This window comes from Fistularia commersonii, chromosome 2 (assembly GCF_037954325.1).
Source record: "Fistularia commersonii isolate RoL2024-O1a breed Wild chromosome 2, RoL_Fcom_v1.0, whole genome shotgun sequence".
In the NCBI taxonomy this organism is placed as follows: domain Eukaryota; kingdom Metazoa; phylum Chordata; class Actinopteri; order Syngnathiformes; family Fistulariidae; genus Fistularia; species Fistularia commersonii.
Window position 1 is genome coordinate 4,082,100 of NC_141285.1, and position 14,924 is coordinate 4,097,023.

The 14,924-nt window shown below is 38.5% G+C and overlaps 1 protein-coding gene across 1 annotated transcript in view; it reads right to left on the minus strand.

Moving 5' to 3' along the window:
* plekhh2 (pleckstrin homology domain containing, family H (with MyTH4 domain) member 2) overlaps positions 1–14,570 on the minus strand; it is a 34,086-nt gene extending 19,516 nt beyond the window's left edge. The window contains exons 1-7 of the mRNA XM_086164764.1: positions 14,431–14,570; positions 12,333–12,464; positions 1,642–1,704; positions 1,407–1,556; positions 591–674; positions 381–462; positions 86–271 (exon numbers count right to left, since the gene is read on the minus strand). Of these exons, the coding sequence (XP_086020890.1) occupies positions 86–271; positions 381–462; positions 591–674; positions 1,407–1,556; positions 1,642–1,704; positions 12,333–12,464; positions 14,431–14,442 (709 nt within the window). The 5' untranslated portion in view covers positions 14,443–14,570. The remainder of the gene's footprint in view (positions 1–85; positions 272–380; positions 463–590; positions 675–1,406; positions 1,557–1,641; positions 1,705–12,332; positions 12,465–14,430) is intronic.
* Positions 14,571–14,924: the final 354 nt, after the last annotated feature.

Sequence of the window (14,924 nt, forward strand, 5' to 3'; positions counted from 1 at the left end):
CTCTTGCAATTTAGTGGGAAAGCCCTGCTACTAGTTTTGATTTATTCTTTCAATTGGGTTGTCTGTTATATGGTAGTGGTCTTACCAATTTTCCCTCTTCCCTCATTCTCTCCGGTAGTGCTGATAGTCCTCTGAGAGGGGGCAGGTCCAGTGAGGACCTGCGGGTTCTTCCCCTTCACCTGGAAACAGCCAAAAGTCAGACTGCTAAGGCGCTGGGCTTCACCTGGTCTGCAAAAGACATCTCGTCCACCAAGACACTTGTTCTCAAAATCTAGAATATAAACAAACAAAAATAGTTTTGAAAATGTGAATAGCTGCTTTCTAAAGAACAATTCTGTTCGAGATTTCGGCAGTATAGGAACTAGTGAGTCGCCCCCTACCTTTCACTTTCTTCTGTAGCTCCAAAATCTGAGATTCTTGTTGCTTGTTGGTTTCTCTCAGCACAGCATTTTCCACTTCAAACTGAAGAATACACATGTTATTGCATGAAAAATGGCCACTTGTGATTTATGAAACAATGATAACTGTAACTCTCCCTATGCACAGCTTTCTACCCAGCCTTTACCACCCAGACCAATTGGTGTTTGTACCTCAGATAATTTAAGCATGACCCATTCCTTAATCTTGGCTGCTTTTTCCTCCACCGTCTTGGCATCTTGAAGTCTCAGCTGTTTCTGTTGAAAAACAACAAACCAAAGGTCACAAGGTCACACAAGCATATACACTAGCTATTAATCTTACCAGTGGAACATATCTGTATACGACAGACTACATTTTAAAGGATATTTTCACGACCTTGTATTGGGCAATTTTCTCATTTATTATGGAGAATAATTATATTGTTTGCATTCACACCCATATCATCACTTATCTTTCTCTTTATCTGGCTAACTTTTTTGTATTTTTGCTATTACAAATGTACAGATAGTTTAAATGTCAGATCATTGAACGAGTGTGAGATTTATCTTATTTGCATGCTTGTGAAGCAGTTAAATGCAGTATTTTTTTATGCAATGCCTCTGACTAATTGAGCATACTTTCAATCATCTGCCAAAGACATCTAGGTTTTATGCAAACTTTGAAAACTCTGAATTACTAAAATTACTAAACTTTCGATTATGATATGAATGGTACAAATGGTAGACGTTAGGGTATGTTAGTATCATTTATCATTAATATCATTATATTAAAACATACATGCTGAACAAGAAGTAAAATGTGATTTTCTTAATCTTAACATCTTAATCATTTGATCTAGATGGTTCACACTGATTACATGGCAGACGACATTCAGGCGCACATCTTTTTGTCTTTTTCTGAATTTTATACTGTAAAGGATTAAACAAAGATCCACTGGCATGACATTTGTTATTTGAGGAAATTCTTTGTGTGTGAGTGTGTTTTACCTGTTCCTCCAGCTGCTGCTCCAACTGGGCAATGATGTCCTCCTTCTCCTGCACCACTGCCTGCAGCTCTTGGCACCGTTGAAGTAAACAAACCTCTGAGTCTCCAGACTGGCCATCAAAAGCCTTTAGTTTCTCCTCCATCCATTGCACCTTGGGAGTCCAAATATACACGCAAGTGCATGAGAAGACATGTATATGCACAAAAGGAAAACATAAACAATGTATTTTGAGCTACCTGCTGGTGTGCAGTGAAAGCCCGTTTTTCTGCATCAATCACTTGTGTCTCCAATTGCTGAATCTGTGAAAGGGAGAGTAGATTGACTTTTGATTGCCTATTCATAAAATATCGCTTTTTTATAGAAAATATAATGCACTCACACAACCCAATCGGTCACATTCTCAACACTTGCTCTGTCAAGCATGGAACAACGAAAACACTTCACTTTAAACACAATTAAAGGCAATGATGACAAAGACACTGCTAAATGTTGAATTTCCTGAGCTGATGCACTTTGGCTGGTTTTAGGCCCTTTTGTGTTGGACAGGGTGATAATATTGTAAAAGAGTATTGATATTTTAGGAATTTATTAACTCTTGAACTCCTGCCCTTTTTTAAAAATTGGTCTAAATTGTACATTGTTGTTATTCGCAGATGACATTGTGATCTGTAGTGAAAGCAGGGAACAGATTGAGGAAAATCTAGAGAGGTGAAGATATGCTCTGGAAAGGAGAAGAACGAAGGTTAGTCACAGCAAGACAGAATATATGTGTGTGAATGAGAGGAACCCAGGTAGAATAGTGAGGCTACAGGGTGTAAAGATCAAGAAGTTGGAGGATTTCAAGTACTTGGGGTCCAGAGCAACGGTGAGTGTGGAAAAGAGGTAAAGAAACACATCAAGGATACTATGCCATAGAAGACTATCAGCCAGAATGAAAGGAAAGTTGTACAAGACAGTGACGAGACCAGCGATGCTCTATGGTTTAGAAACAGTGACAATGACGGAAATAGAGGAGGCTGAGCTGGAGGTCGCAGAGATGAAGATGTTGAGGTTCTCTTTGGGAGTGATGAGGATGGAGAGGATCAGGAACGAGTCCATCAGAGGGACAGCGGAGAGAAGGTTCGGTCATGTACAGAGGAGAGATAGTGAATATGTTGGTAAATGGATGCTGGAATTGGAGCTGCCAGGTAGGAGGTCTAGAGGAAGACCAAAGAGAAGATTTATGATGGACCTAGTGAGAGAGGATATGAGGTAAGTTAGTGTACGACAAGAGGATGTAAAGAATAGGGTTAGATGGAGAAGGTTGATTCGCCCTGAAGGGAAAAGCTAAATTGAGAAGGTCTAAATTGTACATTGAATGTTCTTCTTCGAAACTAACGCGCACACACACACACACACACACACACACACACACACACACACACACACACACACACACACACACACACACACACACACACACATATCAACAGACTAAGTCTCCCAAATTTAGCATATTTACAGGAAAAATGTTACATTTACAGAATGTTTTTAATTTTTATAGTACAGGCTGTCTTATTTTACTAAAACATGCAAGAAATTGGAGTTGATGAATTAAGGAGTCTATCTGAACAAGTTTCTTGGCAGACTTTGATAAATCATGTCTATCACATCACTTCTACAAGCTCAAACAGCAAACATTCATCAGAAAATTCAACAGAAATTTTGACGTGATCTTGTGTTCCATTGATGACATCAGCAGCGAGAGACCAGTGCTACATCAGTCATCGAGAATGAGAAAAAAAATCCCCCAAATTAGTGAAAAAAACATAAAAAAACAAAAGCAACAAAGTTTCTGCCCTTGACCTTTCAAGAATTCACAAATTTTTCAAGAGTCAAATCCTGAAATAAACCAAGTTGTCAAACCACATCTTCGGCCTGAGTTGTGATGTTTGGTTGATCTGAAAATGAGCAGGAAATGACTAAGAATGAGATAAAAAACAACAAAAAAGGGGGTCTTTTCTGCATTCAAAGGGACAACGATATCAATTGTTTTTGACTTTGCAATGGAATTCTGACAGTAAGAGGAGAAAATATTTCCAAACTGTTAAAGGACAAGGAAACAAGTCAAACTAGGATTTTTTTAAGAAGTTATTTAGTTCAATGTTAAATACATTGGGAATGTACTGCACTACAATCTTTTTTATGGTCTATGGAACCAAGTCATAAGCTGACTGGATCATAGCACACACACACACACTGTTGATCCTGACTTGTGCTCCTAATTATGGTTTTTACGGGATGTTAGAAACAGCACATGTACCGTGATCCTTTTATTTTAATAAATCCTGGCTGATCAAGAAGAGTTTCGAAAAAACACAAGCTTAAGTATATTTCCAAGTGCAGGCTGCCAGTTCTTATTGGCAACAGTTGTTGGTTTTCACCACACTACCTTAATGTTTTGGGAGGGCATTTTTATTGCTGAACAATTGCTATAAGTAGCACCTTTAACCAGTTGTACCCATTATTTGTACATAATTGATTATGTGGTGTCAGAGCAACACAGGTACAATCAGGCTTTTGTGTACTCACATCAGAAGGGAGCATGTGAAACCTAGTAGGAGTGTGTTAAAACAGCAATAACGCTGCAGTCTCATGCAGTTTTCAAACTTTGGCTAAGGCACAAAGCATACAAGTGCGCATGCACACACACGCACACACACACACACACACACACGCACACACACACGCACACACACACACACGCACACACACACGCACACACGCAAACACACACACACACACACACACACACGCACACACGCAAACACACACACACACACACACACACACACACACACACACACACACTCTTCATGGGCACTGAGGAGAGGGACGACTTAATGAGCAACATTCCTCTGAGATTCCTCAGCTCAAAGTGGAGGAAGGAGCAGTGAAACCAGTGTCTTCTAAGGAAAATCTTCAAACCTCGGCAGCTTTACAAATGAAAATATGTCGGAATGTAGAGAAAAATACTTTGTATGGTGTGTACAAATTCTGTGGTGTCTCTTCTCTCATTTTTGATGGAATTCCCTTTCTTAATCTGAAGGTTTTTCACTTATATGATTGTTAGGTTCACACCCCCATAGATACATTTGACGAAAGGAATCTTTGAATGCCGAAGTTAAATGGAAAATATTTTGACTAAATTGGTTAAAAGGATGTACTGAGTGCTTCTCACTTTATATTAATATTAGGTACACAATTTGCTCAGACAAGTCATACCTCATTGTCAACCTATAGTCCTTTATGTATCTTTCAGGACAAATCTAATTTGAATCTGCCCCCGATGAGGGGTCAATGTTTTACAGTACTGATGCTGAATATGGATATTTTTCAATGCATAGCATTAGAAACGATGCACTATTTTGGGATGATACAATGAACCAAAATATTCAAAACAGATCTGGACAAAGAGAAACTCAAAACACTTTCCATGTAAGGCATTGATTTAAAAAAAAAAAAAGGCTATACATGTGGGTCTGGGATGTACATTGGTGCCTTATCGTTAAAGATAATGGAAGTGTCTCTCTAATATTTAATCAAGGTGAACCTTTTTGTTCTCAGTGCATTCTTGCATTTTTATTGCATTCACAAGCCTGAGTTAGACTGGTGGTTAAGGCTGGGTGCAACAGGAAATACTGAATACTTGTGTAAAGTATGCTAATCTATCAATCAGCAGCATTCATATGCATTTGACAAGGATAAATTAATGTCCCGATAAAGCATAACTATTCTGACATGGAAATACATGGTTTCAAAAATAACATCTGACAATTAAATGACTTCCTTTTAAATGAAATTTGTTTTAAATGAATAAAAAAAATCAAACTTTTTAATGCAGACCAGTGAAAAAAAAAGCAGGCTCAGGGCCTAAATTTTCTTCTGGCTAAAGCCCAGTAGCACACAAATTATTAAATACAGCTGGTGTTCCACAGCAGAGAGCTACAACTGTTTTTAGATGTGCTGCGGACACAGCCGGTGAAGACTGGCATGGCCACACTCCAGTTTTCCCCTTTGCAACATTCAGAGACTCGAAGAAATAGACCCAGCTCCATCCAGAAGCCACCACACCCAGCTGAAGCCATTCACTGTTTCCACGGCAAAAAACGTTTTATGGAGTAAATAGGGACCTAGGGGCTTTATGGCAGCTACAGTCCCACTTGTTCATTTAGCTTCTGGAGAAATAAGCTTCAGAGATTATGTCACTAAATACGTTCACAATTGGTCACGGAAAGGCAGTGATTTGTATTGTGTGTTTTTTTCAGCTAGAGAGTACTTGAGCCTGATGATATTCACATGAGGTTATTAACATATTGTGATTAAACTGCAAAAAATGTTTCAAAAATACAGCTAATACATCGATGATATTGTTCAAATATTTTGAATAAAACAAAAGCTGAAAAAAAGGTAGTCGTATCTCACACAAGTGGGCTCTGTGGCTCATTCTCTATATAGATCCTACACAGAACCACAAGTGAGAAACCGCATACGGCTCTCTAAACTACAGATATAGCATCTGGCAAAGAACAGCATGCTAATTACAAGGTGTGTGTACTCTGCTGGCTACAGCTGGAGACAACGCACATAACATCTCATCCACACACACACACACACACACACACACACTCTAGTCATAACAACATTTAAAAATCATAAACACATCTTATAATGATAATCCCGTGTGTATCCGACCGTAAGTGTGTGCCGTTTTTCTGTGTCTTATAAATGGGATGATGAGTGTTGTGGGAGCATATCCTATTTAGCTCAACTGGGATTAGCAACAAGAGGTCCGAGTTTACAGTGCGTTCATTTTATGGGCCATTACTTTTTTCGTGAAACACACTCACAGAGAATGATAACCCCCGCTGATTCACTAAGGGTAGGTCAGACAAACACACACTCACTCACACATGACCTCTCCCCTCTCCCTCGGCCTCTTTACCCTCCGCCGCTGATTCCGTCCTCAGATCCAAACTACAATTTGACTTTCATTCCTGGAATTCCACAACTGGCGCTCTGTGTCCAACCTCACCCTGAACTCCATCCATTCCTCCCCCATAGCTGTGTCCGCAGCCAGACAGCCAGCTCACAAAGCCTCTTTCTGCGACCCACAGTGCTTATCCTCAGCATTCCCCGCAGTCATACAGGTTGAAGAACAAATGGGCTCTCCAAATATAGGCATACTTAGAACTTGTTCTCTGCCCCATGTGCTCTATAAGACTTCATGTATTTAGGGTTATCAAATATGTTCATCAAAATGACAAACCAATGAACGTAATAGAGGGGCAGGGGTCTACGTTCGTAGCGAAACAATAAATGTTGGGTTGCAATGATGTTGTTATTATTGTCATTATTCTTGCTATTATATTCAGGAAAATAGAATCATGAAACACACGTTGATTTGAATCACAATCAAATATCATATTTGCTTACTTCAAACTAGACCTAGCAAGATCTAAAATTGATAGTAAAACACACATATGGCTCAGACTTATGACTGTCACCTCATTGAACACTATAATGAATAGTTTTTGGCAAAACAAACTGTACTTAAAATGTACCCTTTCTTTAAATATTTAAAATTTCAGAAAAATTGTGCTCTACGGTGATAAAGAGTGTCTTAGGACTCTTTATATCCCTTCCGTTGACTTGATACCAGACTCAGCGTCGGAGTCTGTGGCCTTAAGGGCTAAGTGAACATTGTAAAGCAAAGTATTAACCCCACCTCCATTGCTGTTAACTTCATTAGCATTATAATATTTTAGCCTAATTTGACGGAAAATGTATATGGTGAAAGCAAGAAGGTTGTGACACATCCAGGTTACATTCTACAAGTCACATTTGTTGAACTCAAGGCCCGCGGGCCAAATGTGGCCCGCCACATCATTTTATGTGCCCTGCAAGAACATCTGATTGTCTTTAAATAAAAAGGTAAGTACAAATCATCCTTAAATGTCCAGAAAGAGAAAAGTTCATGCAGACGGAAGGCTGTTTCAAGAAAGATGAGAATGCATATGTAAAATCTGGATTTGAATGGGTGATAAGTTTAATAATTTTTAAATAATTGAGGAGTAGTTACATTTATTCTACATTACATTTGGTTACTTTCAGTTACATTTATACCGTTACCATTACACATTGCCCTTTGAGGGCAATCATTATGCTGATGTGACAATGAGTTTGACACCCCTGCCCCAGGTGGATAAAATCACAGTATAACTCTGCTTATGTTCATGCTAAGGAACACATTGAAATCACTGCAATGCTGTCCACATGTGCTGGGGGATACAACAGTGCTAGTCAAAATTAGCTTTCAGCGGAAGTGTGGTCGTGACTGGGCGGATGGAGATGAAAATTACAGGCGGATGTTTCTCTGCAGCAGCACACACGCTGAGGATACGCAGCTGTACAACTGTGTGACTCAGACTGTGATCAGGGGTCTGCGTTTGTGTTTATAAATTCTAACAACATTTATAGCCATTTTACATCGGTATTTGGTGAAGCATGTTTGTAGCAATGTTGCCATTTGACATTTTTTGCTAGAATAAATGCAATACATTGATTCTATGGAACTACACTAAGTTCTGTGTAAGTATCCGTCTCTTGCTAAAGCCTTCAGGGGGGGGTTTAGCGAGCGCCTTCTACCAATGCAAATTGTGCCCGTGCTGCAACACAAACAGATGTGTCTCTCTTCAAATGTGGAATCAATCAAAATAGAAGGCTAGACCAGACTGCCACTCCACCCAATGTGGTTTTTCTGTATATTGTAAAGAACATGTGTGTCTGTGTACTTCCTATGTAGTAGTAGTGTAAATGACGTTCACTTTTTGACTTCCTAACCTCTAACATTTCATAATAAAAAATTCTGAACTGATGAATACTTGCTTCTTTAGAACGTTTCGTTCAAGTTAGCACGTTTCATGTGTCTTGAAATTCATGCTGACATGATACAAAATATGACCATGTGTGTTTGGTCGAAGAGGTTGATGGATCCAACCGTAACACATGGCCTCTTTGTCTCTATCATGACATGTGTAGCTGACTGTTACAGCTGGAGGCCCTGTTGGCCAAAACTAACGTCCCTCCCAAGTAACTATACCCACACACCGACACGTTTCATTTTTGTGAAAAATATTTGTCAAGCACATTTTATAAATGACTTTGACGTGACCTGAATACATACACGTGTGTGTGAAAAAAAAAAATGAATGCCTGAGTTTGCAAACTCACTTCCTGTCCAACACATACACACGCACACAGTCTTCTAAAGCGGGCATTTCCTCCCTTGGGTAGCCCAATCTTTACACAAGGGTTCATTTTTTTCCCTTCTGTTTCTATTTCTTCCCCTTGTTCACTGTCTGTCTTCTCACAGGCTTTCTAGGATTTCACTTACTTTTTAAGTCTAACAGGATTCATTTATAGGATGCTATTTTACTTACTGACTGATAGTCATCTATCAATCAAATATTACTTATTATATTTCACTCACATTGACAAATGCAACGGCAGACTAAAATAATTTCCAGTTCTTCAAACGTAAGACTCTTTTGTTAAGATCAGTTTGGCATTACTGAATTTAACATTGATTTGTAATTCATGTCACCTGCATTTTTTGGAGAGATGAGAACAACTTTATTTATCCCGAAGGATATTGTTGTGCCAGAGTTTCAAGTAAAAAACATAACAGTAATAGATAATAGTAGAAAGGAGGAAGAATAAGAATACAATGAAATATGAATTGTCTTAACTGTTAACTGTAACTGCAAAGACTGATTTTCAAACTACCATAAACAATACAAATAAAAAATAAATGGTTCGTACAGATGTATTTCAGAGTGTCATTTCATTATTAAACCCATGCTTAAAAAACATGGGCATTCTAGTGCTCAGCCAAATATATTCTAACTTCGAATGCTAAAATCAAAATGACAGAATTCAGTCCTCTCCTGAAGTGCAATATAATAAAATTGAAGGTTTATCAATTGATCGACACCAACCTAAAATGAACGTAAGAAGCATTTAAACGTTGTGAACACCTAGTGAAACTTCCTCTTTATGTCCATTGTCTACCCGCCACCACACCGAGATATTAGGGGGATTTACAGGGGTATACATACACCCACCATGGCTTTAAATCAACATGCTGAGGCAATGGAACTCAGAGCAGAGAAAAAAACATCAGCAGAGGACTGGATGTTAGCAATGACCTCCTTGCATCAGCAGTCCCGAGAGCACAGGCTGAGGCTTCCTTTTACTCCGATTCCACATGACTCAAAACTAACATGACAATACCAAGGCGCCAAATCGGCGATAAGGTTTCCAGGGTGCAGCTAGTCATTCTACAAAACATTATTTATGTTGTTTTTTTTTATCAGCATATCAAAATAAAATGGTGAGTATACTGTATGAGAGAGTTATTCTCTTAAATCCTGATATAACTTATGTAGGATTTATTGACTGATACCTTTTAGGGGCATGTGAGGCACAAAGCTGCGATAAAAATAGATTACTGGAGCTTTTTATTAAATTTACTATCAGTTGGCGTTATGCTGTTTGTTTTTTTTTATATTCAGTGTTAATATGGCGAGTATTTGGACCACAGGAAAAAATAACAGGAATTAACCTTTGCATACTTTTTCTCAAAAAAAATGAGTGAGTGAAGTATTCTGATCTTTAAAGCTACAGTCAATTTCACTTAATGATCTAATTTTGAACAAATGCTTGGTTTGAAAAAGAATATTTGGCATATCAAGTAATTCATTTAAATTCTTATATCCATAAACAATTACATTAAAAATTTCACATTTGTAATTTTGACTCAATCTTCTTGAAAAATGTCTCATAAGAGGGGCTTGCACTGAATGATTCCATGTGTTTAATCAATGGCATTAATGAATAGAATGATTAAAACCACAGATATTGGAAATCAGCAGTAAACCCATAGTTGTTTCAGAATTTTATGTTTCAGCTGCTACTGTTTGAACTCTGTCTGAACTCTCGGGGTCTCTGGTATGTGCTAAAGATGAAAGGATTACTACAGATATTCTTTATCAGATTTAAAACAAGTGCACCGACCACATGCTACTGTACACTGAGCCAACACTTAAATAGATGCTGACTGCTACGAGGTGGCTACATGACTTGCCTTAAAATTTAGAAGGGACAAAGCCTTGATGCATCTTGTGAGTCATGGTGAGCTACTTGGGTTTCAAAGTGTCTTGGAATTTATGTTAAATGCAGGAATATTTAACCTGCAAAATATAACAGTTGAGGCCAATGAAATGCAGACATCATCATGGGCTATGTAGGCTGTGACAGCCAACCCAGACCAATCTTTTTTCAAGGTTTCTCCAGGACTTTCCGCCTGAGCTTACTGTGACTCCGTAATTGACTAGAGCTGGGTCAGATCCCATCATGCAGTGCGTGGTGGAGCCCCGTGGTCAGACTCCTGTTTACATTAGAGCTCTAATCAGCCTCCCTGGAGAGTAGCTTCAGATCTAGGCCACTGAACAGTTTGGGTTGGTCAGCTGGGAGAGACAGGCTGCTCTGTCCCCAGCAGACACACTGCTGCTCTCTCTTCCTGTTCCTCTTAGATCACGTGACGATGATTGCTCAATTTTTTTTTTAATTATGACATATTCTGTGTTGAAACTCACTACAGCAGGCAGTGACTGTGGAATGATTTTCTGGTCGTCTTTCCTTGTTTCCTTGATTCTTACAGGAACATCAGACATTCAAGGAAAGCGGAATTTATTAGATATAAGACAGGGGCAACCATAGAGCTTATAGCTTAGCGATTAATGAATTAGTTGGGGGAACTATGCAAAACACATCAGCCCCCACTTTGTAGCAAAACTCTGTGTTCATTGTATTTTTATGATGTTGAAAACTATGACCATGATGTCTTTAAAACAAGCCACTCCATTAAAAAACATTTTAAATGATGAATGGAAATGAGCTGTCTGGAATTTAAACATGAGAGAATGGGAAAACAGGAGTCAATACACCCACACATACTGAGTGAGGCAATTGCTTCAACAGGCTGCATGAACAGAAATTATGAATATATATTGCAGAACAAGGGACAAGGGAAATATTGTGACAGGTGAATGGCATTGTGGATGCTGGGATGCTATTTTACAACTCGAAAAAAAAGTTGAAATAAAGCAGATTAATTGCTAGTTTTACCCATAAGATCAATAATGCCTGTGCTCACTCCTTAATAGAAAGTCAAATTTCTTAGGTGGAGTAGTAAGTTACAGCAATTGATAAAGACAGTGACTGTTTTCAGTTAACATTTTTACTCTACCATACTCATGTTTCCTTTATTTCATGATGCATATTCACTGAAGATAATAAATATATATAAAGATCATGCCTGAATGTTCACGATTTTTGGACACAAATATGTTATCAACCACTGATGTATGCAATGGATGTATTGACCTGGATATGCTGAACTCAGCCACTATAAATAAACACTTGCAGCCATGCTGCAAGTTTACCCTGGAGACCAATCATGGCACTGCACCAAAGAAAATTCCAAGGAGTTTATGACTTGACTTCCTGTGTTGTCCAGTCATGACACCTCAGACTGTAAAAAAAATGTCATTTATAATTAGATTTTTTTTTTTTAAATAAATAAAAGAACTCATACTTCTCCATAGTGTGTGTGATTTAGGGTCACTCTAATGTAATGAGCCGAGTGAGCGACATAATAAGTCTGTGCAGCGGCACGACACAAAAAGAATTTTGGTAGGTATGGCTGATAAAATTATTTCAAATGGACCAGCGCCATTTTGGGAGTCTGGTGTGTATTACATACCCATGGTGTTTAATCATTTGGTTTTAGGGGACTTTTGAAATGAAGCCTGGTTGGACCAACCTTGTCAGCGGTGAGCTCCCGAATCTTGATGATCTGAACTCTGAACTTCATCAGCAGAGCCTCCAAGACCATGCACTTGTCCTTCCAGTCCTCCTGACTCATGGCTTCCTCACTGTCTGCCATTGTGCTTGGCTGCCAGCACACACACATACACACACACACACACACGCACGAAAATATATAAGGCATTAAACAACATTCTATTGTACTGTGTATTGTCTTATTATTTTATGTATGAGTAGTCAAGATCAACAAGAGATAAGGGGTGGCCAATATGAAAGAATATTGTCAGAAATTGTAAAATTGTTTTTGCAAAATAAATACATTGAATAAATAAATACTACATCATTATATCAAACATGTACAGGACATGTACTGTATGTACATGTTGTTGATCAGTATTGGGTTTGGATCAAGGGCCATAAAACAATCAAAAATAGCATGTCCTGGCAGATAAACTACTTTTTGAACAATGTATTCCCGCAGGCCAGCACCTGAAATATTCCAGGGTCGAGCCCAGCTGGATCAACGTGGAGTGGGCGTATATCACGTAGTGTGGCCAAACAGAAAAACAACAGTTACCCTGATTTTCCACCGTGGTCACTTGCCAACAGGGGGAAAACACAAAGAAAGAGCAAAAAATGAGATGAGAGAGGCCGACGAAAATCTCTGACGATGGAGGAGGAGGATGATAGAAAATCTAGGTTTCTCTTCCATGTAATAACCTCTCATTAGCCGGCTGGCCTCGGCTCAGAGAGACTGTTAACATGTGTGCAGGAAGGCTATAAACTGGCTTCCATTGGCCCTTTTCTGCTGCCTGTTTGCTGTGCAAAGCACTAATGGAGGTTACATAAAAAAAGCTCCCACCATTCAAAACAAAACAAAACAAAACAACATAAATATCAAGAACCTTACAATGGTGTTCCCTGGATCATGTCATCTGGTCTAATTTTGAATACAATGCAAGATAACATGAGTAGGGTTGTCTTACTTGTACATAATTGTTTTTTTCTTTCAAAATAATTAAATATTAATTTTAAAGCTTTGAAATTACTTTGTATGTGAAATCTTATGCTCATTAAATATTAACTTACTTGGACAATACACAAGAAATTTGGTCTAACTGTTACATTGTGGAGTGTTTTTAGATGAAGAACTGTAACAAAAGAATCGAAGACGCAGAAAGTATCATCAATGGTCAGCCTCATTTCTCATAAAATGATTTTTGAAACATTTTAGAGGTCACAATTTCAGTTTAAATTGTCAATATAATGATGGAAGGACTAACAGGCCTCAAAAGATATGATGTGTTTTCTCAGCTCCTGCTCCTTTTTAAGCTCTCCTCAAAGCATCCTCATCCACAGTCAAGATGAAAAGATGGTTGCTTGGCTGCTTTATAACATTTAATAGATTTGACCCCCTGAACTGTACGGACATTGTTTTTTTCTTTTGTTTTCAGTTATTTCTGTGTTTTTCCCTCCCCTGGTTCTGACTTCCTGAGTAGGTCAGAGCCTGTGGACATGAGGGATATGCTGTGTGTGAGCCTCCCTGTGTTTGATTCTAGACTGGTTAATTCATAAACCGTCAAAGTCCATATCCCTGTCCTTCCTGTAACCAGGTATAGAAAACATCTGAAAGAAAACAAACTTGGATAACATAGAATATCAACTTTTGTAGTTGTAGTTTTAGTTTATTGTTTGTACTGAAAACTCCACAATTAACTTGTGGTAACTTATTCTTAACCTAACAAAAAAGTCTGGCTTTGTTGTATTCGTATACAAATGATGTAACGAATTAATTTTCTTTATTTCTCTTGTCTTGCTTTATGTGCCATGAGTGTACTACTTATTTTGTGTACTTATTTTAAATATTTTTGAATATTATAGCTTTTTCACGGTGGCTTAAAGGTGACTAGGCAGTAACACTAACTAGAAAGAATAGACTTTCTTATTTTTCATTAAGACTGTCACAAGTTTTACATGATAAAACTGGGCGTTCAGCAAAGTAACTGTGTCAACACACCGTTAGAATAACCGCATTTATAGACGAGGCTCGTCGCTATTCAATGAAACATTCGGCCAAAGTTTTCTCGACTTACCTGTGAGAACATTTGATGGAGCGACACCTCGAGAGACACTTCAAGCCATGTCAACGTCTGAGTAACTCTTTAAATTCCTTCGAAGAAATTCACAAATAAAAGATGAATTTCTCTCTTCTTCAAAAAAAGGGGTTTCTGGACGAACTTAGAAACGGGTTGGAGGTTCGGTTTGGTCCCGTGCGTAACGTCCAATCACACATCAGGTAGGCGGATCGTCGTACGTCACAACGAGAGCTTTCTTTGATTGACGTACGGTTTCCTCCAATCAAAACACGGAGCGCTATTCACGATGAGCTGAGGGATGTGACGTCTCCTCCGGGGAAATGTAGTCGTCTGACAGAGGGAGCGGCGCAGTTATACCGTTACCTGGCAAATATCTACTCCCGAACATCAGTCGATAATATGTTTACTTCATTAATTTAGTTTGAAGTTGTTTTTATAAAGTTTTGACATGGAATGTGGAATCTGTGAATCCTCAAAAACCCGTTTTTTTC